General features: G+C 40.3%; 5 protein-coding genes across 7 annotated transcripts; 4 read left to right on the plus strand and 1 right to left on the minus strand.

Moving 5' to 3' along the window:
* Window positions 1–197: 197 nt before the first annotated feature.
* LOC117567118 (presequence protease, mitochondrial-like) lies at window positions 198–3,553 on the plus strand. Its single transcript, XM_034246923.2, has 2 exons — window positions 198–875; window positions 932–3,553. Exons 1-2 carry the CDS (start codon window positions 307–309, stop codon window positions 3,456–3,458), a joined length of 3,096 nt encoding a protein of 1,031 aa, XP_034102814.1. The 5' UTR covers window positions 198–306; the 3' UTR covers window positions 3,459–3,553.
* Window positions 3,554–4,023: 470 nt separating this feature from the next.
* LOC117567117 (presequence protease, mitochondrial) lies at window positions 4,024–7,745 on the plus strand. Of its 2 annotated transcripts, none has more exons than XM_034246920.2 (3): window positions 4,024–4,109; window positions 4,431–5,035; window positions 5,097–7,745. In XM_034246920.2, exons 2-3 carry the CDS (start codon window positions 4,452–4,454, stop codon window positions 7,627–7,629), a joined length of 3,117 nt encoding a protein of 1,038 aa, XP_034102811.1. In that variant the 5' UTR covers window positions 4,024–4,109; window positions 4,431–4,451; the 3' UTR covers window positions 7,630–7,745. The 2 variants fall into 2 exon arrangements, with proteins under 2 accessions (XP_034102811.1, XP_034102813.1); XM_034246922.2 differs by having other exon boundaries at window positions 4,072–4,109; window positions 4,450–5,035.
* A 440-nt stretch (window positions 7,746–8,185) lies between these two features.
* LOC117566769 (methyltransferase-like protein 25B) lies at window positions 8,186–9,643 on the plus strand. The gene is made up of 2 exons (XM_034246312.1): window positions 8,186–9,430; window positions 9,491–9,643. The coding sequence occupies exons 1-2, from the start codon at window positions 8,186–8,188 to the stop codon at window positions 9,641–9,643; spliced, it is 1,398 nt and encodes a 465-aa protein (XP_034102203.1).
* Window positions 9,644–11,064: 1,421 nt separating this feature from the next.
* LOC117567120 (uncharacterized) lies at window positions 11,065–21,335 on the minus strand. 2 transcript variants are annotated; one of them, XM_052004960.1, is made up of 4 exons: window positions 12,329–12,400; window positions 11,942–12,111; window positions 11,505–11,880; window positions 11,065–11,442 (listed from the first exon to the last, which is right to left on the minus strand). In XM_052004960.1, exons 1-4 carry the CDS (start codon window positions 12,358–12,360, stop codon window positions 11,355–11,357), a joined length of 666 nt encoding a protein of 221 aa, XP_051860920.1. In that variant the 5' UTR covers window positions 12,361–12,400; the 3' UTR covers window positions 11,065–11,354. The 2 variants fall into 2 exon arrangements, with proteins under 2 accessions (XP_051860920.1, XP_034102815.1); XM_034246924.2 differs by lacking the exon at window positions 12,329–12,400 and adding an exon at window positions 21,194–21,335 and having other exon boundaries at window positions 11,068–11,442.
* Window positions 14,548–15,387, plus strand: LOC127565687 (uncharacterized). The gene is made up of 2 exons (XM_052005414.1): window positions 14,548–14,976; window positions 15,103–15,387. The coding sequence occupies exons 1-2, from the start codon at window positions 14,548–14,550 to the stop codon at window positions 15,361–15,363; spliced, it is 690 nt and encodes a 229-aa protein (XP_051861374.1). The 3' UTR covers window positions 15,364–15,387.
* Window positions 21,336–23,097: the final 1,762 nt, after the last annotated feature.

Here is a 23,097-nt window from a genome sequence, read left to right on the forward strand (position 1 = left end):
GTTTTATACAAATTCTGATGGAACTGCGTTTTTGCCATTTATAACATTTCTATTATTGTTATCGGAAGTCCTGAAGTCCTATATGTATTTGTTTAATAACATAATTTTAAATGCAATTTTAACGAATTTTCTTAAACGACTCGACACTCCTTACAAAGGAAGAGTAGCCATAATTCAGTTGCTCAGTTTACACACTTTACTTCACATCACATATACTGAGAAAATACTTTAAATCAGTAAATCATTCATAAAATACAATTTATCTTTGCCTTTCATCCAAATTTTCTAAATTACTAAATTTTCAAAATGTTAAGACGTCTAAATTACATTAAGTCGGTGCAGCAACCAATGGCAAGGGTACTGCACATAAAGTCCCCATTACAAAATTCAACTCCAGTGGAGCATATTGTGAGCAGTGCCAAAGTGAAGACTGATATAGGAATCGACAGGGATATACCTTATATAATATACGGACAGAATTACAGGTATAAAGAAGGCCATGTATATCAAGGATTCCGATGCGAACGTGTTGAGTCTATTCCAGACTATGGATTAATGTCATGCACTTTGAGACACCTTGGCACAGGCACAGAATTCTGGTATCTCGATCGCAATCACATTGAAAATTCATTTTCAATTCATTTCCGCACTACGCCGTTCAACTCAACGGGACTGCCTCACATTTTGGAGCATCTCACATTGGCCGGTTCTAAAAAATATCCCGTTCGAGATCCGTTCTTTAAAATGCGCAATCGTTCAGTTGCTACTTTCATGAATGCCATGACAGGACCTGATTACACAATATATCCCGTATCATCTATGAACGAGGTTGACTTCAGAAATCTGCAGATGATTTATATGGACGCAGTGTTCAGGTATGTAACATTAATTGTTTAGTTTAAATAAAATATAACATATTTTGATAATGCAGACCCAACTTGTTATATTTGGACTTTTTACAAGAGGGTTGGCGTTTGGAGCACAAGGACGTGCATGACCGAAACTCTGACATAGTATTTAAGGGCGTGGTCTACAACGAAATGATGGGAGCCTACGCAGACAACAACATATTACTTAAACAGAAGATGCTTAACAACATTCTGCCGAGTCACGCATATGGACACATGGGAGCAGGAAATGCGCTTGAGATGCCAAAGTTAACTCACGAAGATTTGGTAAATTACCATCGTCAATATTACCACCCAAGCAATGCACGCATCTTCTGCTATGGCTCTTTTGATCTGGAGAAAACTCTGGAATTTGTCGATAAGGAATACCTATCGCACTATGATCGCATGGATTCCTCTTTCAGTTGCATACCCTCAGAAAAACGATGGTCTGAACCACGTCGAGTCTGCATTCAAGGTCGACCAGACACCATGGGACCAAGCATAGACCGGCAAAACCAAATAGCAATTGGATTACTTTTGTGTGATATTACAGATATCCAAGAAAACTTTGAGTTGAAAATACTTGCTGAATTATTGATACGTGGCCCAAACTCTCCCTTCTACAAAAGCATGGTTGAACCTAACTTTTCAGGAGGTTATATTAGGTGGACAGGTCATGTACCAAATCGTAAGGATACGTACTTCACTGTGGGCTTGCAACATGTTTCCGAAGACGATTTGGAATTGTTTGAAGAGCTCTTTGATAATACACTACATAAGGCTAGTATCGAGGGCTTTGATTCACAGCATATCGAAAGTGTTCTCTGCAATTATGAGCTGACATTGAAGCAACAAAGCGAATGCAGGCATCTGCTTTATAAATCTATTGTATTATGGAATCATGATGGTGATGTAGTCTCCAACCTACGAATCTCTGAATTGTTTTCCAAATTGCGCAACAAATTAAAGGATAATCCAAACTATTTTAAACAGAAAATAGAGAAGTATTATATCAACAATCCACATAAGCTTATAATAACTATGCGGCCTAATGAGTGTCAGGAGATTGAGAGGCAGCTATCTGAATCGAAACTACTTTTAAAAAAATTGAAGGAAACTAGCGATGAAGAGTTTGAACAAATTTATGAAAATGGTCTCAAATTGGAGGCTTTTCAAAAAGCGCCGCAAGATATTGAAGTCCTGCCATGTTTATCAATAAATGACGTGCAAAAACCTTTCCCGCGACCAAAAATGAACGAATTAACCCTTCGAAGTGTACCCACACTGATTAGTCATGAGCCCTTAGCTGGAATAACGTATCTCAACTGCATGTTCAATACTACAGGCTTAAGTCTAAACGATTCTATGCTCTTGCCTTTGTTTTGTAGCGTAGTTAGCGAAATGGGAACCTCAAATCACGACTACCGCCAATTCGACAATCTTGTGCGGTCGAAAATGGCTCGTATAGTCTTCACTCCGAAGGTGGTAGAGAGCGTAACGGATGGAAAGTCTTATCACCTGGGACTCCTAATGAAAACCTATGCCGTCGACAAGAATGTGGATCTTATGTTTAGACTTTGCGAAGAATTATTGCTCAACTTTCGGCTGGATGATACAGATCGCCTCAAGATGCTTATAAAAAATTATATCTCAAAGTTCTCATTAAATGTAAGAAGCAACGGACATTTGTATGCCATGATGGGATCTTCTGCATTAGTAACTAATGCTGGCCGATTGAAGTCCTTATTAACAGGCGTCGATCACGTGGACTATATGAAAAAGTATGTCAAAGAAAATAGTATTGAGGCCATTCGAGACAGTCTAAAGAGTATTGGATCCAAGGTCTTTAGCAGGAATAATTTGCGAGTTGCCATTAATACATCGGAAAAAACCGTATCTTCTATTTTGGGAAATTATGAAAGATTTCTTACACATTTACCTACTCAACACCAGATGATAAATACCAAAGAGATATTTTTGCAGGAGCCTTCTTTTCGACATTACAATCTAGATATGCCATTAAATTTTTGTTCGAAGACTATTTTTGCAGTTCCCTATGTGCATGAAGATCATGCGGCGTTACGAGTGTTGGCCAAGATTCTAACTGCCAAGTATCTGTTGCCTGTGGTGCGAGAACAGAATGGAGCTTACGGTGCTGGTGCTAAAATTGGGTTTGACGGACTTTTTAACTTCTTCAGCTATCGTGATCCACACTCTGCGAAAACAATTGAGGTATTCGATAAGACCTACGAGTGGCTACAAACAGGAAATTGTAAAATTGACCAACAAGCTGTTTTCGAAGCTAAACTTGCCGTGCTACAATTGGTGGACTGGCCAATTGCACCTGGCGAAATTAATTCGGATAGCTTTGTCTTGGGTGCCACTTATGATATATATTTCAATTATCGTGCTCGTGTTTTGGCTGTAACTGTAAACGAAGTCTTAAATGTCATTGAGAAGTACTTTAAGAACGAATCAAAACACTTTGGCAAATGTGTTATTGGTCGGAAATCAGTAGAAATAGAAGTTGATGACGAAAGCGATGAAACAAGTGAAATGTCAAATTAATTGTAGGAGTAGTGAAATTTCTTTCATTGCGTATTACTTAAAATTCAGATTTCGATATCAAATAAAAATAAAAATCTACTGAGTTGTATTGAAAACGCAGTTTTAAATGACACTTATTCTTATGAATTTTATAATTTCTAAACTACTTTCTGTATCATTTGCACGTTCATATGTTCCTATCTGTGCGTATTTCTGTTTGCATAGTAGCTATTTTTATACACACGTCAAACATAACGGTTGCTTGTCATTAACGTACCCATTTTATATTTGACAATCACCGCATTTTTCTGAAGCGTTGTTTATCAGGAGACTCCACAATTTCATGTAATTATCTTCAGTGTTTTTTTAATTTTATGCACAAGCAAGTTTTACAGTCACTTTTACAGGTTCACTTTTATAATAAAAGTTTTATGAAATAACTAAATAAAATGCGGTTTATTGAAAATGTGACCAGCATTGAAAGTATTTTAGTATATTTATCGGAATAAAACTGAAATAAAAAATACTAAAATGGACAAACACACCTAAACAGCAGAATGGTAAAAATTATCGATGCTTGTTAAAATAAATAAATGTTTACAAAAATCGATACATCGATAGTGCCAATCGATGCTTCACCAAGTCTACATCTGGACCCATTGATTATAGCTGGCAAGTAAAATCTTTTATTTAAAATATATTTGTGAATATCAAAATGCAAATTTATTTGAGCAGAACATTGCATATAATAAGTTATGGAATTTCAATCAGTTTCTTTTTGAAAAATACTAAATTTCTGGAGGCATACATACATACATAGGTAGCAAGAAAAACACATGCATATATGAATGCCGGCTGATGTAACTCTGCATACAAAAACTGAAAACTTAAGTTCCGTGTTTCATATTGTGGTTACTTTGTCACAATTCATGTCGCCCGATGCTTTCATTTAGCAATCATCTGCAACTTGTATTGTGTACTTATTATTTATAGACAACTCGCTCGCTCACAGAAATGTTGACACGCCTACAATGGTTAAAGGCGGTGCCACGCCCTAATAGCGTGCTGCACAGCCAAATCGTCAGACGAAATTTCAAGTCGAACAACAACAAGGCTAATGGAATTCGCGGCGTTGTCAACCCAAAGCTGGAAGTTGCAACACAAGGGATCGATCGAATGCCGCATATAAACACAGATCGGCAATACAAATATAGCGAGGGCAAGATATATAATGGATTCCAGTGCGAGCGTATCGAGTATATACCCGACTTTGAACTGACTTCGTGCACTCTGCGGCATTTGGGCACAGGGACAGAATTCTGGTATATTGACCGCAAGGATACCAACAATGTGTTCTCCATTAACTTCCGGACGACGCCATTCGATTCGACAGGCATGCCTCATATATTGGAGCATCTGTCCTTGTGCGGCTCCAAGAATTTTCCAGTTCGAGATCCCTTTTTCAAAATGCTCAATCGATCGGTTGCCACATTTATGAATGCCTTGACTGGGCCCGATTACACGCTGTATCCCTTCTCAACCATGAACGAGGTTGATTTCCGCAACCTGCAGAAGATTTACCTGGATGCCGTCTTTAGGTAAGTAGTGTCTGAAATTACTAAAAGAAGAGTCTTATGATCTATAATATACATTTTTCAGACCGAATCTTGCATATCTAGACTTTCTGCAGGAAGGTTGGCGTCTGGAGCACACGGATTTGCAAAATCGCGACTCTGAACTCATTATTAAAGGTGTAGTCTACAACGAAATGAAAGGTGCATTCTCAGAGAACTCGCAAGTGTTTATCCAAAACTTGCTGAACAACATGCTGCCCAGTCACACGTACGGCTTCTGTTCGGGTGGTAATCCTTTAGAGATTCCTAAGCTGTCCCACAAAGATTTGGTTGAGTTCCATGACAAATACTATCATCCAAGTAATGCGCGCATCTTCTGCTACGGCTCCTTTGATCTGGAGAAGACACTCAAGTTTGTGGATGAGGAATACCTTTCTCATCATGAGCGTATTGACAACTCCTACAGCCGTATTCCACCGCAGGAACGCTGGAAGCAGCCTCGTAATGTCCACATACCCAGCAGACTGGATCGCATGGGCGCCAGCTTCGATCGACAGAATCAAATAGCAATTGGTTTGCTGATGTCTGACATAACCGATATACAGGAGAGTTTTGAATTGAACGTTCTATCGGAAGTAATGGTTCGTGGCCCTAACTCGGCTTTCTACAAGAACCTAATAGAACCAAACTTTTCTGGCGGCTACAATCAAACCACTGGCTTCTCGGCCGATTGCAAGGATACCTATTTCGTAGTGGGTCTACAGGATCTAAAGGTTGAGGATTTCAAGAAGTTCAACGAACTTTTTGAGCAGACTGTGCAGACTACGATCAAAGAAGGCTTTGAGCCGCAGCATATCAAAAGTGTACTTCATAATCTGGAATTGTCATTGAAACACCAGAGTCCTCACTTTGGCAACGCTTTACTATTCAACTCTACATCGTTATGGAATCATGAGGGTGATGTTGTCGCTAATCTGCGAGTATCGGAAATGATTGCTACACTGCGACAGAGATTAAAGGAAAATAAGAACTATCTGCAAGAGAAGGTTGAGAAATATTTCTCAAGCAATAACACACATAGACTCACACTGACAATGTCGCCAGATGAAATGTACGAGGAGAATTTCAAACAGGCTGAGGCTGAGATGCTTAAACAAAAGATTAGTGCGCTCGACAGTAAAAAGTTAGACGAGATCTATCAGAATGGCCTCAAACTGGAGGCATCTCAAAAATCGATTGTTAATACTGATGTGTTGCCCTGCTTGTCGCTGACCGACGTCAAGGAGCCGCCAAAGTTGCCTCAAATTACTATGGAGACTGTTCAAAATGTTCCCACCCAGTTGTGTAAGGTGCCCACCAACGAAATCACCTATTTAAAGTGCTTGTTCAATATCACTGGACTAACACGAGAGGAGATCATGCTAGTGCCTCTCTTCTGCAATGTGATCAACGATATGGGCACAAATAGCCGCGATTTCCGTGAGTTCGACAAATTGGTTCTTTCTAAGACGGCTGGCATCGACTTTAAGCTAAACTTTGTCGAGAATGTAAAGGATGCGAAGACATATCGCCTTGGATTGATGATGACGACGCATGCACTTGATAAGAATGTTTCGGACATGTTCTGTCTAAGCGAAGAGTTGTTGCTCAACTTTAAATTGGAAGACACGGATCGTCTGCAGATGCTGATTGAGAACTATATTTCAAATATATCTGTGGGCATCACAAGCTCTGGACATTTGTACGCCATGTTAAGTGCCGCTGGACTAGTCACAGATGCTGGGCAATTGAAATCATTGTTGTCGGGATTGGATCACATAGGATTTATGAAGAAGTACGTGCAGGAAACGAGCACTGGCGACATTCGGGATAGGTTAAAGAGCATTGGATCCAAAGTCTTCAGCAAGAACAATATGCGTGCTGCAATTAACAGCTCGGCAGCTTATCAATCGACTGCCTTGGAACATTATACGCGATTTGTGAATAGTTTGCCAAGTCATGAAGAGATGAAGACGGATATTGACATAAATTTGCTGCAGCCCGGTCTGCAACATTATTTAATGAATATTCCTGTCAATTACTGCTCGAAAACGTTCTTTGCCGTGCCCTATTTGCATGAGGATCATCCAGTGTTGCGGGTGCTGGCGAAATTGATTTCTGCCAAGTATCTGTTGCCGGTGGTTCGTGAACAGAATGGAGCATATGGCGCTGGCGCCAAGATTGGTTCCGATGGCATTTTTAGCTTCTTCAGCTATCGCGATCCGCACTCTATTAAGACACTTCGAGCATTCGACAATACTTACGAGTGGCTGCAAGCCGAGAACGAAAAACTGGATCAGCAGACACTTTTCGAATCGAAGCTAGGCGTGCTGCAGCAACTGGATTCACCAACTGCACCGGGGAACATTGGCATTGACAACTTCCTCTATGGTGTTTCACATGAGATGTTTGTCAAATATCGTTCTCGTGTGCTCTCAGTCACCGTCGATGAGCTGCGATCTGTAATTGACAAATATTTTAAGGAAGAACCCAAACACTTTGGAAAAGTCATCTTGGGGCCAGCCAACGATAAACTGGATAATGAGAAATCCGGATTGAAATGGAATGTCATATCCTAAGTGTAGCTTTTTGTAATAAGAAATAAGACTGTAAATAGTTATGCATAACCTCATACTCACATTCAACATTTGTTCTGTTTTTGATCGTATTCTCAATTAAGATAATTACGATTGGCCTTTTTTCTTCTTTTTGTTCGTTCTTCTCTATCGCAAACGTTAAATAATTGTTATTAAAGGATATTTAAATGACGTTGTCTTTCAACAAACAAAAAACTGTTGCTTAATTAGCTTGGTGGAGAATGAATGGAATACTTTTGTGAAAGTTTGTGTTTTTTGCTCTTGGAAGTTACGCTAGGGTACTTTTTTTTAATTTGGTGTATGCATATTTGCTTAAAGTAAACTGAAAATTTTAAACCAAACCAAACCAAATTAATGCAATGAGGAGCAAGCTCAAATATTGCACATATGTCTATTGGTCGCTAGATGGCGCCATCAGATCATTATGTGTGAACATTCTTATATTAATTACTGTTATTAGTAAAACCCCTCAGATAAGATTAGAAATCAGTTTGACTTTAAAGAGTAGTTTCACAATAGTCTTGTTTTCTTTTCAGAAATGTCGCTGCCGAAAGCTTTTGACAATGACGAATCATATTTCAAATCCGCTGTAGAATTTTTAGAGAATTACTCTTGGATTTATAGTGAAGCCAATACTTCCTGTATCAAGGCTCTCGATCGCATGCCAAAAGTATTCAAGGACTATTTCCTAAGCGCGTCAAATGAAAGTCTGAACACATTCCCTTTTGTGCACGTTCCTTTAGAGGATTGCCCGAATGAATTGCAAGACCTTCGCCAACAAATCGCCAAGATGATACCAGAGGCACATACACCAACTGCTCCAAGGAAAGTGCCAAGTAAGTGCAGCAATCAGAATCGAAAAATAGGACGCAAAAAGTTGCATGAAATCGAGCAGTTGGCCGCCAACATCCATGAGCACTGCGCCAAGGCTGAGACACAACTGCTTGTTGACTTGGGCTCGGGGCTGGGATACCTGAGCGAAGCGTTGCTTCAACTTAACGATAACTATTTGATACTCGGCCTGGAAGCGGATGAGCAGCGCGTGATATCAGCACAGCAACGCTGCGAAAAGTTGATGCCACAAAAGGCACTTAACTCAATTAGCTACAGGCAGGAATTCGTCTCAGCAGACGCCCAATGTCGGGACCGCATCGAGGCGCATACCTCGGAGTTGGCCCAAAGCCACGGACTGTCGCCAGAATTAACTACGATAACTATGGCGATAATTGGTTTGCATGCGTGCGCGGATTTAAGCGTCAGTGCCATGAGATTGTTCCTGACAATGCCGCAAGTGCGGTCGCTCCTCATCATGCCCTGCTGCTACCATAAGCTGGCACTCCGCGAAGGTATCGATGACCTGGTGAGCTCCCCCTTTGTTAACTTTCCCCTTAGCAGTGCGCTAAATAAAGCCACAGCTAATCTGGCCGTGTGCTGCTTCAATCGTCCCTTCTTGCGCCTGGCTTGCCAGGAGACAAGCTCGCGTTGGCGTAAGGATTCCGCTGCTCATGCCGAGCATGGACACCAGATGTACTGGCGTGCGCTGGCCAATGCGGTCAGCGACGATCCTGATGAGCTGGTGAAGGTGCAGCCCAAATCTCAGCAGACTACACATGACTTTAATGGCTTATGTCTGCGATACCAGCTACATTCCCGCCTCACAGCACAACTCCTGAGTTGGCGTCCAAGCCACGAGACGCGCTTTCGGCAAATCAACGAACGTTACTCCGAGGGACGCGGCAGTCATCTGGCCGAGGCGTTGTGCTGTCTGCAGACCAGCATACAGGTGAGTTCTTCTTTTGAGGCCCGTCGCAACTTTTTAAACAAAGTCTACTCCGCCCAATAGAAACTCTGTGAGAACCTGCTGCTTTATGACAGACTGTGCTACCTGCGAGAGGCGGCAGCGGAGCAACAGTTGCGTGTGGAAGTGCGCTACGAGCAGCTATTTGACGAGCAAGTCTCGCCACGCTGCCAAGTTCTGATTGCCAAGAAGTTGTGATGCGGGTAGCGCCAAAGGAAGCACAAGGAATCGCGGGATCAGAGTGTTTTTCGTTGTCTATGCATGTGTCCTAATACAATTAGCTGGCACTTTGCCACTAACTCAGCTGAAATGTTGTTTCAATTATCAGCCAAGTTACTTGCCACACGGCCTCTACCGCTAGCCGTTGCCATCAATTAAAATCAATGCCAGCTAAGGGGGAAACTTTTGTAAAGCGACACGCAAATTTTTCCATTTTCCATTGCTACATTTTTCGCTTTAAAAAGTAAGTGCTCCTCGGTCTGCGTTCAGCTTCTTTGTTCATTACTTGCAACAGTTGCGGGCCTCCTTTGCCTATAATTATATTGCCTCGTCTGCATACGTACATATATCAGAGCATGCCACACAGTGAGACACACACTTGTGTTTGTGAGCATATGAACAATTGTGTCTGCCCGCAGTTAAATGAAATGCATTAGCAAAGAGCTAATTGCTTAAAGCATTGTCAATAATGATGTACTACATACATTGTGCACTGTTAAGTATGCGTAGACTTGATGCAGTAAGCGTATGCGGTAAACGTATTATATTACGTCTATGAAAGTAATTTAATAAACCTTTTTCAATGCACTCGAATAAAAATTGCTCTACAACCTGCTGCCACTAACATTTCAAATCAAAAACTTAGGAACCTATTTCCAAAAGCTCATTTAATAGTTTGAATGAATGAGTGGAAAATTCGAGATTTTAGTATGCACTTGCTCTTTGATTTTTTACGAATACGAAGAAGGCTAGCAGGTTGTTTTAAATATTTGAGTGCTCCAATCTCCTCAGCCATGACTAGTCCTGGGGCATAATTCCCAACCAATTCTCCTTGCACAGCTGTTCTATTTTCTTGTGATCAGCTTGTTCAAAGAGAAGCAAATCATAAAGCATTTTATTGTTGATTGCAAATGTTCAGTTTCTCCTATGCCATAATTTAATTGGCTTGGCAACAGCGTGTACAGAATATTAGTTATTAAATTAATGTATTCTTCATTCATTATTAAAGTATACCCAAGTAAAGACATGCTTGATTTAACTATATTTACTTTAAACTTATTGGCCAGCTTTCTTGACATTCATAAAGATATCAAATAAATATAGTGAAATCAAGCATGTCTTTCTTGTTATACTTTTATAATGAATGAAAGAATACATTAATATGGTTCTAAAAACTTGCAACTAAGCTACACCTTTTCAGTAAGAGACTGTAGAAGCCTTAACCCTGATGCGGAAATATTAAAAAGATTAAAAAGATGCATAGGAATCAACCTCAATCTTCGGTGTTTGGAGCAGAGCGTATCTTCAATAAGAGGCAACTTGCAATGCGATAACAATTGAAATACAATTTGTATGTATAATACTTAAAGCGTGTAAGTGTATTACATGCAATCAATATATAATAGACAGCTAGGATTATTCATTACAATAATAGTAGATGTGTATATTTACAATTTCTTCGTTATTTTTGGGTATTAAAACTTTTCCAGCCCCGTTAAAAATCTTAATACCATTTGCTAATGTCAAACAGAAAAGCGAAAAGGATAACAAGTATGTTTTAAGCTATGAATGCATGTAGTATTTTAACTGCCAGGAGGATCAAGGTGTCACAATAGGATGGTCAATCAATTGCCGTTGCCGTTACAGTTTCGGTTTCCGTTTCCGGTTAATGCCAAGAATGTCCGGCATTCTACTTGGTGTTGGCATCCTCCGCGCCTATGCTATTCGAATCCATTGTCAATCCCTCGCTGCGATTCATAATATTGTTGAGCTCATCTCTGTGTGTCAAAGGAAATAAATACGTGGTGAGAGTTTTCAGCAATATTTACACACAACTTACGCACTGCTGCATCGATAAAAGTTTCCGATGCCCGTGTACACACAGGACATTGTCGTGCCTGGTGCAAGTCTTGTCCTGCTTGGTCCAGGCTTCTCATTATCCATGCCATTCTCCACCGAGTCCCGCAGCGCAGCCTTGTTCAGGTCCAGGCTGAGACTGCTCTGCTCGTAGGGCGAGAGATACTCATCGCTGCGCTTGCCATACCTCGAGCCGAGAAAGAAGCGATCGTTGCGTGGAACTATGATGAGACGTCGTGTCTTCGATGGCCCCACTCCAGATCCAGCTCCATTATTGCCAGCCCCGCCTCCATTGCCGCCTGAGCGTCCATAGCGACTGCCCACGAAGAATGCCGGTCGCTTGATAAGTGTGGGATAATCTGTGAATCGAGATGGGCTTTAATATATATATTAGCAACTAGAGTCCTGGAGATCACCAACCATTGTCTTTATGCACCTCAGTCTCGCCGTAAGCTGCATCCGAAGTGGCAGCTGCCAGCACGCTTTGCGTTAGGAATGCACACGCAGTGAGCAATAAAAGGCCTACATAAGATTTGCGGGATTGCGCTCCAAAGGTCCTCGATTGCGACATGCTGGTCTGCAGATTGACTCTGCAATAAAAGGGTAACGATGCTCTCAACTCAGTTGGCCATTAAATGCAAAATGTCATATCGATAAAGCTGTTCATAAATACACTCGAGAAGTATCACAATTCATATCTTGAAATCACATCGGAGTAACATGATCCAGAACCAATCGATTCATCAAATATGTGGTACAAATATTACAGATATCTAGCTTGGTATATTTAATATATAAATCACTCACAATATGTTATTTGTCCAAACTTTAAATCTCATTTGACTCGCTTCTCTGCTATAAGTCTACATAGTATTTAATTCGTTCAGGCGAACGAACTTTATTAATAATTGCAATCAGTTATAGAAACACAGTAATGTATCGCCCATAATGTATTTTAAAGAACTGTTAATCAACATACAGTTTAATATGATTGACATTTCTTTCTTGTTACACAATATACATTTTATTTATTCTAATAAAATAGCCTATATTAAAGATTTTATATTTTTGTTAAATCAAAAATAATAATAAACAAGGAGAACTCAGTAATGGAATAAGTCCTCCATCAGAACTCAAAAAACAAATGTTCATGCAAAGTTTGGTATCATTTAAAATGAAAACATCAGGTTTCTAAGGCATATTAATAGGTTAATAATAAATGATATAGCATTTGAAGAGCACAAACTGATTAGCTTTAAAAGCATATTTCACCTTTGGTTATCAGTAATTCCTGTAAAATTATAGTAAATTTTATTTCTTGTTCAGATTTAAATATTTTAAGTAGCGATTGTTAACACAAGTTTGCAATGCTTTAAATCAAACTAATTTATAGTTGCCATACTACTAAATTCCCAAATTTAAATAAATCCATTTAGTGTTGATAAATTGTGAAATATTTAATGTCATTTGTTATATTTAACTGATTTTTAACAGTCTTATTATGTCTTGACCTTGTCGCTTATCGTTTAAGCTGCATCAGAGCATCTGGTAATTCATATTGAAAAGTTAATTTTATTGGACAATAAATATATATGTAATTCTCTCCGGCTCGCGGAAACGTTTCGCTGACAATCCCAATTCCAGCCGCAGCTTGTCTTATTCAATTTGTATTCATTAATACGAGTAAAAGTAAAATTTCGAGTCCGTCCGTCAGTCCGTCGTTCGTCCGTCCGATGTTGCGGACGTGCATTAACGGTAATTACAATTCGTTGCAGGGGCAGCTTCTTCTACAACGAAGTTGCAACAATTTGTATCGGCTGTCGACTGCCGACTGTCGGCTGTCGGTTGTCGGTTGTCGTCCGTCAGATTCCCAGGGGTAATTCCTTTTGGACACGTAAATTGCGTGGCTTTCGCGATATAATTAAATTTCATTTCGCTGTTTTTTTTGTAACATTAATAATGTGGCATAAAGACAATATGAGAGAGCAAGAGAGAGGGAGAGAGAGAGAGAGAGGGAGCGTGGGCGGGATGCGTCAATGAGATTACATACAGTAAGCATCTCCTCCACACTCACGCTATCTACTCAGGCTCAGTGGGTGTCCTTGCGGTTGCATTCATCCTCAGGTATCAGCCGTATCGGCAGCAGTTATCAACAAGTAACCAAATTGGGTTGCGATTGATACTTGGCTGCTCAAAAGCCTAACGAAACGGAGCATTATTAATATTTTGCTCAAGTGGCTCTTGGAGAAGCTAAAGCCTTTCATTTCCTGTTGATATTATTAACAAATAAGAAAGCGCAATCCGAGTGTGCTCGACTCTGAGATACCACTTTTAAATTTTTAGTAAATAAGCTAAAAGTATTAAAAACTCTCATAAGATTATTTTATTGAAATAAAATTTATAAATTTAGAGTGTTGCTTCAAAAGTGTAATGCAGGATAATTTAAAATAAAAAGATAATAATAAAAAAAATGTTTAAAAAAATAAATTTTTGTAATCTCACAAAATATAGAGTGTTTTATAATATTTAAATTTAAATAATGCAGTAACTAACACTTTAATTTAATAACTTATGTATACGACAACAAAATATAAAAAAAAGAAAAATAAATGATTATTATAAACTCTAAGAATGAACAATTTAGACCAATAAACAGGCAAGCACATCTAAATCGATGCTGCTGGATTATAAATATTTGGGATGCAAGATGTACTAATATGCAAAAGGTCTCAGATACTTCTTTCCGCCTGTTGCGCAAATTTTCATTAAGCCCAAAGCCTGGCATACCCTTCAGTACTTTTGTGTGGCAGTCTATTAAAACGAGGCACTTGCGAAGTGTCTTGCAACAGCGAAAGAGGCCAAATTGGTTGGTGGCAAATACGTGAGTGATTATGATGCTGCTGTTCAGCCGCAATCTTCTGCAGCAATTCACTATAAACTATAAATAGTGAGGCCCTCAGGAACCAAGTGCATAGTTTCAAACAGCAATTGAACCCATCCGCAACAACAAGAGCAGCAAAAGCAGAATGTACTCCAAGCCCAGTCGCAACTTGATGCAGCTCTTGCTGCTGGCAACACTTGCCACAAGTGGTTGCATGGCGTCGGAGAGCAGCGATAAGACGCTGCCAAAACGGAGTCTGGGGGATTCCTCCATTCCCTGGGCCTCCACAAGCAGTGCACAACTGGGAGCTGGTGTTGCCTGGAATGCAGGTGGGGGCGGAGGAGCTGGTGGCTGGTCAAGTGGCGGATGGAGTGGCGGACACAGTCCACTGAAGACGGCACCGTCACCCAACGAGGTGGCCAATGCCATCTCAGCTGCCAAGCAGGCGTCGGCCAATGTGCTCATCGCCCAGCAGCAGATGCAGGCGGCCAAGGAGAATGTGTTGAATCAGCAGCGTATTGCCATGGAGAAGGAGACGCATGCGGCAATTCTCACCCAGAAATCGGAGGCTGCCGCCGCAATTCAACGCTCCGAGGCTGCATCAGCTGCCTCCGCTGTGGTGCTCGCCCAGCAGCGTTTGGCCGCCTCGAAGGCAGCTGTGGCCTATCAACAGCGCATTGCAGCAGCACGTGAAGCGGAGGCTGCCTCGGCCCTGCAGAGATCCGCTCATGCGGCGGCCGCTGAGATCCAGAAGTCCGAGTACGAGGCATCCAAGTTCGGGCAGTTCACGCGCAATGGCAACGCTGGCGCCGCTCATCACCTGACCATCATCAAGGACACGGCTCTCTCTCCGATCACGGCTGGCACCAATCATGTGACCAACCTGGAGTCCCTCGGTCTGGGTCCTTGGCTGAGTGGCAACAGCGTGGGCAAAGCCTCCGCTGCTTCTAGCTGGTTGTAAGTAGCAGTTGTACCCTTTAAATCGGTGCGTATATTGCAAATAAAATAAGTGCATTGCAAAGCCTGCTAGTTTCTGACTTGGTTTAGGAAATGGGAGGAGAACCACAACATTTGTCCTACTTTTCGTGCGAAATTTAACGCCGACAACTAAATAATTGTTGCGGTGTTGTCTGCACGTGTGTTTATCATTTTTCTTGTCGCAAACAAATTAATTACAGACAGCCTAGTCGGCTCGGCTTCAATTCAACACTTCCTGTGCTTCGCCACTTTTTATTTTGTTTGCCGCTTAATGCTTGGAGCATGTTTTGGGTCTCTGCGGGGCGCAGCCACTCCTTGCTCTCTCTGACCTCAACCTGATACGCCGTCAACTGGCGACGTCTGCTTCACAGAATATTCTGCACTTTTGGGACAAGTTTTTTTTTTGCTAGCCACGCTTAACCCGAGGTGTTGTCCTATATATTTAGTAGAGCGACTTTCGGCTCTAATTTGTAGTTGGACAGGGCAACGGACAACGGACAACCGACGACCGACGACGTAGGAGTAACTTTGGTATGCGGTTTCAAAGGCCACTCATGTGGTTTGGTCGGAAATGTAGAATGTAGATGCACCTGGTGCACTGAGACTTTGCCCCATGTCATTCACTTCCCTCCGCACTTTTTTCGCACAGTTTGGCATTGCATTTAATGCAAATAACATGCAGCGTGGTAGCTAATGAGCCATAATTACGTTAAGTAGATGCAACGGCAACGCCAACGTCAGGGATTTCGCTTAAAAGTAGATTTTTGCGTCAGTGTCTCGGTTATGGCGTGTTGTCCCCGACCATATGCATACATATAGCATAATGCATCTATCATGAATCTATCTCAGCAGTTGACCCACTTCGTTGAGCTTCATGATTTTGGTCTTGAATCTCAGCTAAATCTGTCAAGTCTAGAGGGGAAATTAATGTAGTCAACACTGTGATGCTTTTGAGCTCGCGCTAGATGGCGTCACTACTTCGGCGGAAAGGATCATTTAATAAACCAACCTAGGTCTCCAATTTCGACCAAGTCTAAAACAACGCTAGATGGCGGATCAATTATTAAATCGATGTTTCGTTTTGAATATCGGCCAAGTCATCACGCAACACTAGATGGCGCTTACTGACTATGCCCGCTCGCTAGGTGGCGTCCGAGGCGAATTTAAGAAGCGATGTTTAGTCTCCAATTTCGCCCGAGTCTACATCAGATCGCTAGATGGCGCTTTTGCTGCATAACACAGGATCATTTAATAAGCGATGTTTGGTTGTCAATTTCAGCAACGTATACATATGAGCACTAGATGGCGCTGTTAGGTATAAAGATTGCTTACGTTCAGAATCTTTGCTAGGTTTCAATTGTTAAATTAATAAATACCTCATACTTAATAATAACAAAAGTTTTGGAAACACCAAATATTTATAACTTATATTTCTCTCTCTCTCCCTGTTTACCAAAAAAGTACACTGTTCTCTTTGTCTGTGTCTACCAAATGATGGCGCTCTGATGAGCTGTCAAGTTTGTTGTTGCGTAGCTTGGCTCAAAGGGGCGTTAAACAATCTGGATAGCGAGCTGCTTTATGGATTCACCCAGTCTTTGTCCTACGCAGCAGAAGGTGTGTGTGTGTGCGGGTTTCCTATGCATGTATATTAATGCTGTGCCACATTGAGTCTCAACAAAGACAAACAAATAAATTTTAATAGACGTCGCCAGGTGACAAACGCCGCATTAGCTCGCACTAAATTGCAATTAGGGAATATTTGGTAATTTGGTAATTGCCGCGCGGGCGTCTTGCCGAACGAGAAGATGAAGCAACAAAAAAAAAGAGTCATTTGGCCGCGTGGCGAAACCAAAAGCGAAAGCGAAAGCCAAATCCCTTTGACTTAACCAGGACACCCGTGAAATGCTTATCCTCGGCTCGTGCAACAGCTGAGCGTTATCGCAAATTGATAACGGTAACCGACGATGAGCTGGTGACGCCAACTGAATGATGATGATGATAACCAAACTGATTTACCCAAAAACAAAAAAAATTATACGCATTGCCAATTGGATTCGCTGCCCTTTTTTCATTATCAATATCAGGGGGCGTCGGCTGTTTAGTTGTGCCAGATAGTAGATTGATTACCGGGTATGTTTAGTCTGCGCAGCGAATACACAGCAAACAAAAAAACGGCAGCTAATGGCATTTAATTGCGGCCAATCATAAATTTGCCGTCGTCTTTTTTACGCATTCGAGGCCAATATTTTGATGCAGCCGCAGCCGCAGCCAGAGCCAACGGCAGGTACTGTGAATGCTTTTTTAAATCACAATTTATGGTTTTCGGCATGTCCGCATGTATCGTAAATACTGTTATTACACCCCCGACAATCGGCAATCGAGAGTCGTACGTACCCTTGATACTTGGACTCGAAATAAGGGCAACTTTCCATTTGATTGCTAAACACAATCGTTTAACAAGCGAGCGAGGGCCGAGCATCAGGTAACGTAAATGCTGGCTTAAAATGGACACGTACGAAATTTGATTTGAATTTTTGTCGGCTGATTTGTGCGTCAGCAAGAAAGCAGATGGCCAATTCGCCACCTTCACCTTCCTTTATCCCTTTCGACTTTATTCCCACCCTTCGTTCCCCTCTCTCTATCTCCCGCGCCTGTCTCTTTCACACTCGAAGCAGGTGTAGCTTTGCCGCTGTGGCAAGTGCGGCATTGACTTAATTAAGCACCGACGACGTCTTTTGTGGAAAAGGATGAACCAAAAGAGCCGTATTAACTTGATGGAATTTTAAAAGACTTCAACAAACAGGAAAAACCACGAACCATATTATCAAACTCGCTTGTCTTGCCCTCCTCCGCCCCCGCCCCGACCCCTCTCTGATTATGAATATTTATTTCTTATTATTTTGCCCAAAGTTCAATTAAGATATCAAGTGCACAACAGACACTGCCAGCTAAAGTTCGCGGACACTGACACTGACACTGAGGCTGCTGCTGACGTGCATCACACACACACACACACACATACATTTGGCATCAAATCTTTGACAGTTTGTAAACAGTCTTTAATTTCTAGCTATCTGCAGTGGACCATTTAGAATGCGATGTGTTGAGCGTGCCATCATTAAATCTATTTAGCCAGGCATGCTTATGGCTGTGATACCCCAAATACAGTTATTGCGATAATTATGCGTGCACTTCCTAAAGATGAAAAGTTTAGAAAAACTATTTTTTAACATAAGTAATTTTGATCATGAAAGATAATTCGTGATTCATTCAATTATTCGAGTAGTTTTGACTGCATTGAAAATGGAAAAAAAAACAATTTTCTGCAATTTTAAACTGAATTTATATTCAACTCGTTCTTTTGTAATATATTGAAAGAAAATCCAAATTCAATATAGTCAGTCCTATCATTGTTCTAACTGCACATGAGACTTTTGACAAAAATAATAATACTGCTTAAAAAATAAAAAATAAAAAACAAAACTATGAAATATGAAATATATATAGAACGCTTTCATTTATTAAATTGAAATTCATCACAAATCACACTAGTGATTTTTACCCTTTCCACTTTAAAACGATTTCTATAATGGCATCTCTTTAAGTCGCTTGACAAGGTCAGTTAGCATATGACACAGATATCAATACACTTTCGGTGCGCTTAAATGGACAATTGACAAGTCGCTGTAATACTAGCTGAACGTTGATGCAAAAGTTGAATATATGTATATTGACAAGGCAAGGACCACGCAACCAGCGACAGGCAATAGGAAATTGTAATAAAACAAATAAAAACCCATTCTCCTCCGTGGGCCAAGAAAGACTTTATGCCTCAGTATGTAACTACATGTGAGAGTGTGTGTGTGTGTGTGTGTGTTTGTTTCTATACGAAAATATGGATATGGGGCTTATGTAAATATGAGAGGCACTGTTAGTATGCATATGTGTGTGTGTGTGAGCTTGCGTGGGTGTGTGTTTAGCATGATGGGATTTGGTTTGCGGAGCGCGAAATTTTCAAATACAATTTCACAGCGACGGCGACAGCGACAGCGACGTCGTCGTCACTGGGCATTATTTTCAAACAGATTTTGCGCCGAGAAGAGAACACAATGCAGTTTCATTGCGACCATTGTGTCGACCATCGGCCACAAATGAAATGTCAATATCGTTGTGGATCCTAATCAAACACAATACGAAACAAAAATATAACTTAAAGGCTTGAAATCTATCGCTTTTGTCACTCTCCCCTCCCAGTGGGAGCCATTCACAATTTGCCTGGCTAAGCTGACACCTTTAGAATGAACTTGCTGCTGCATTTTCTTATTTTCTGCAAAATTGTAACAAAAACCATTATCAAGAGGGGGGAAAATGCAAGAAGCATTGTGCACAAGTTGCCAGCAGAGCCAGAAGAGCCAGAAGAGCCAGCAGAGGCAACAAGACAACTTCTTGGCCCCCGAGGCTGTTGGCGGTTGGCAGTTGTCAGTTGGTGGCTTAGCTCACTGGTCCTGCAAATTCATAAATATTGATTGAAGGCACCTGTGTAGCGACCATGTACCAACTTAGCAACTTGCCAACTTTTCTGCGTATTCTCTTTGAAAGTCATAATTGTGCATATTTATTATTTGTAGCATCAACTCATTTCCCCTTCAGACAACACTCAGACTCAGACTCAGACTTAGTACTCGCTATTTATTCATTAGGCCTACACTTTAGTCGGAGTAATGGCTGATACAATGAGTCGCTCATTAGAGACAGGAGGAGTATCGGCAGCCTGGGCATCTCAGCAAAAAAGTTTGATCAAGATAGCCATTTATTTAATTAGCAATTTCATCACTTTAACTTTGCAAGAGCAGCAGTCAGTTTTTGCTTGTGTTTAACTCAACAACATCCGTAATTTGTTTTAACAAGTTCAAGTTCATTTCTGAATTATGCATGCAAGGAGATAGTCTACTCAGAATACAGCAGTTCAATACGAACTTCATATAAAAGTTGCTGCTGAATTTTGAATGGTCAATTATACTTCATAACTTATGCAGCATGGCTTTTAGTGGAGCTGAATCCATTGTTAAAGGTTTATCCAAGCCATCGCTTAAAGCAAAGTCAAGATTCTGCATTCTTGTGATTATCTTTAAAATTACGATTATATCATATATCTTAATCATATCCAATAAATAATTTGAAAATTTGAAATCTCTGCACTCATAACTAATATGTTTTGTATAAACTCCAAACTTCAAACTTTAAAATCTAATGAACAATTTTCTTAAGGAAATAAATTGGGGAAGATATCAAAAGTTTAAAGTGCATCACATACATTTTTGCATAGCAATAAAATCATGTTTTCCATCTTAAACAGGTGAGAGTTATAAAACCGAATGTGATACAGATTTTGACATTGAAAAAGTTTTTTTCATAGACCAATTCAAAAATACTAAATCTTCTAAGCTACGACACTTTATGGACCTTTGTTTTTATTACTATTGTTGAACATTTGTCTAGAATAGCAGAATCACTCAACGTTCAGATCTTCACCAAATACTTAATCCGAAAGTCAATGGAAATAATGTTTGAAAATGTCAAGTTCGTCGACAATGATAATGATTTATTGTGTTTAAGTGTTAACTTTAGTCCGAAATATATGTAATTCGCAATGCTAATGTTACCACAACTAAAATAATATTAAAATGTTTCTAATAAATATGGAAAACTTTGAAATGATTTTAAAAGATTGAGACGATGCGTTTCACTCATCAATTTTAATATATTTACGAAAATGATGGAAATCCTCCAAATTAAAATTAAAATAAACTTACATTGTATTAACGTTGAGATTTGAAACTGCACCGCACTGCGCTTTCGCCTGCTGCCACAGGTAGCTCTTGGTCTTGGTTGCCGAGTTTTGCTATTGACACACGAACGTTTGCACACAACTCAACCGAAGTGAATGAGCGCAAGTCCTTTGGCCGCCTTCGCTTTTATACCTAACACAGAATGGGTGACGTCGCGACAACGAAGCAGCAACAACAGAGTAAGTAGTACGGCCTGTATGTGTGTGCGTGTGCGTGTGTGTGTGGCGAATTCTCATGTGGGTGTGAGATAACACTAGCACGCACTGTGTGCGTCTGAGCTGCGCAACCCCCCCTCTCCATCCATCACACACTGCCGCTGCTGCTGCTGCTGTTGGTGTCGTTGAGAGGCGACGGGACAGGTGAATTTTGTGCTCTGTTGTTTTGTGTTGTATTTGTGTTGCGGTTGCTTTTGTTGCCTTCAGCCAGAGGCTTAAAAGCGACAGCAACATGTTGCGCGACACTTGCAAAATGGCCAACGATTTACCGGAAGCTGACCATTAATAATTCATATCTAAAGTACCACCACTAAGCCCGTGATCGCCACGACACGCTTTTAAGGTGTGCCCAGTCGTTCGTTGAATGCCGTTGGCGTTGGCGTTGCCAGATGCCAGATTGGGGTAATTGATCTTGTTCCTTTGTTCAATACTAATAAAATTTATGGGGTGGCTACTTTGCGCCAGATTTGTTTCACAGAATTGCGTAATGACAAACACAACTGGAAAACTCTTTTACTAATCCATTAAAATGAACCGTTATCTAATCAGCGGTGGAACCTGTTTTGTCCAAAAATTGGGAAATACTTAATACGTATTTCCGAATATTCATAAAGGTATTTATTTATGTTGTATGTGCGTATGTAGTGGGTATGAAACTTCAAGTGCCAATTAGATAATAACAACAAAAATCCATTGTAATGCGCTGCAAGCATATATTACTGGCTCTCTAATGCACACACTACCATATTGAACTCTGACACCGTGACTAATTTGGCATATGGGAAAATAATTTAGCGTAATAATGCAAAGATTCTTTTTAAGTGCCGCGAAGAAGAAAACACTGCAGAGTTGTTGTAGTGTACTTCATCCCACGGACATCCACGACGATGGCAGCCGCAAACAAAGTTATCGAAACAATTAAAAAGTTATAAAAAGCCACGCTGAGCTCTTCATATTTCCTATCTATTAAACGACAAAGACTTTTGTCAACTTGACGTCTACTTCCCAGGCATCATGTTTTAGCTGGTATGGACATATACATATATGTATGTATATGTATGTATGTGTGAGGATGTGTGCTTGTTTGCATTGCATTTCCATTAGTATTTGCGGCATCGCTCAATTAGTCGAGTAATTCCTATAATGATTATATTGTTGGCCACGTGCAAATACATCACTATGGGTTCGTAATTTTGTCAATTGTGCAAAGATTGTCTTAAAGGATAAACGTTATCGAAATTATTTTATTTTTACAAATGAATCATTCCTTCGATGGAGCATTTATACAGCAAGTGAATTCTTGTATTTACATCAATTTTAGTGACGATGATGCCACTAGCAGTAAACAAATGTCAGTCTTAAAACTCGACTGACATTGAAAAGCTTTCTTTCGAAGGTCAGTTGAATAAGCTAAAAAAAAATCTAAACTGCAAAAGTTTTATACTCCCATGGTTTTACAGTCATCATTAGTCCACACAATTTCAGATTATAACAAGAATGTAAAAGCCATGTAGTCCATAAACGAAATCCTTCAATTTAGTTCATAAATATATTTAAGGTTGTCCTTTGCTTAATTTATAGAATAGCTTAATTTATAATAATAGCACTGTATAGATCTATTTACACACCTCAGCTAACATATATTAAAATAGT

The sequence above is a fragment of the Drosophila albomicans genome, chromosome 3 (assembly GCF_009650485.2).
Source record: "Drosophila albomicans strain 15112-1751.03 chromosome 3, ASM965048v2, whole genome shotgun sequence".
Taxonomy (NCBI): domain Eukaryota; kingdom Metazoa; phylum Arthropoda; class Insecta; order Diptera; family Drosophilidae; genus Drosophila; species Drosophila albomicans.

Excerpts from the sequence above, each read along its gene's own strand:
- LOC117566769 (XM_034246312.1), top strand. The coding sequence starts at position 8,186 with ATGTCGCTGCCGAAAGCTTTTGACAATGACGAATCATATTTCAAATCC. Across the intron at positions 9,431-9,490 it reads GTCTGCAGACCAGCATACAG|AAACTCTGTGAGAACCTGCT; the intron begins GTGAGTTCTTCT and ends TCCGCCCAATAG.
- LOC117567117 (XM_034246920.2), top strand. The coding sequence starts at position 4,452 with ATGTTGACACGCCTACAATGGTTAAAGGCGGTGCCACGCCCTAATAGC. Across the intron at positions 5,036-5,096 it reads TACCTGGATGCCGTCTTTAG|ACCGAATCTTGCATATCTAG; the intron begins GTAAGTAGTGTC and ends TACATTTTTCAG.
- LOC117567118 (XM_034246923.2), top strand. The coding sequence starts at position 307 with ATGTTAAGACGTCTAAATTACATTAAGTCGGTGCAGCAACCAATGGCA. Across the intron at positions 876-931 it reads TATATGGACGCAGTGTTCAG|ACCCAACTTGTTATATTTGG; the intron begins GTATGTAACATT and ends TTGATAATGCAG.
- LOC127565687 (XM_052005414.1), top strand. The coding sequence starts at position 14,548 with ATGTACTCCAAGCCCAGTCGCAACTTGATGCAGCTCTTGCTGCTGGCA. Across the intron at positions 14,977-15,102 it reads CCCAGAAATCGGAGGCTGCC|GCTGCCTCGGCCCTGCAGAG; the intron begins GCCGCAATTCAA and ends CGTGAAGCGGAG.
- LOC117567120 (XM_052004960.1), bottom strand. The coding sequence starts at position 12,360 with ATGAGATTTAAAGTTTGGACAAATAACATATT. Across the intron at positions 11,881-11,941 it reads TGAGGTGCATAAAGACAATG|ATTATCCCACACTTATCAAG; the intron begins GTTGGTGATCTC and ends CTCGATTCACAG. Across the intron at positions 11,443-11,504 it reads TTTTATCGATGCAGCAGTGC|AGATGAGCTCAACAATATTA; the intron begins GTAAGTTGTGTG and ends TTTGACACACAG.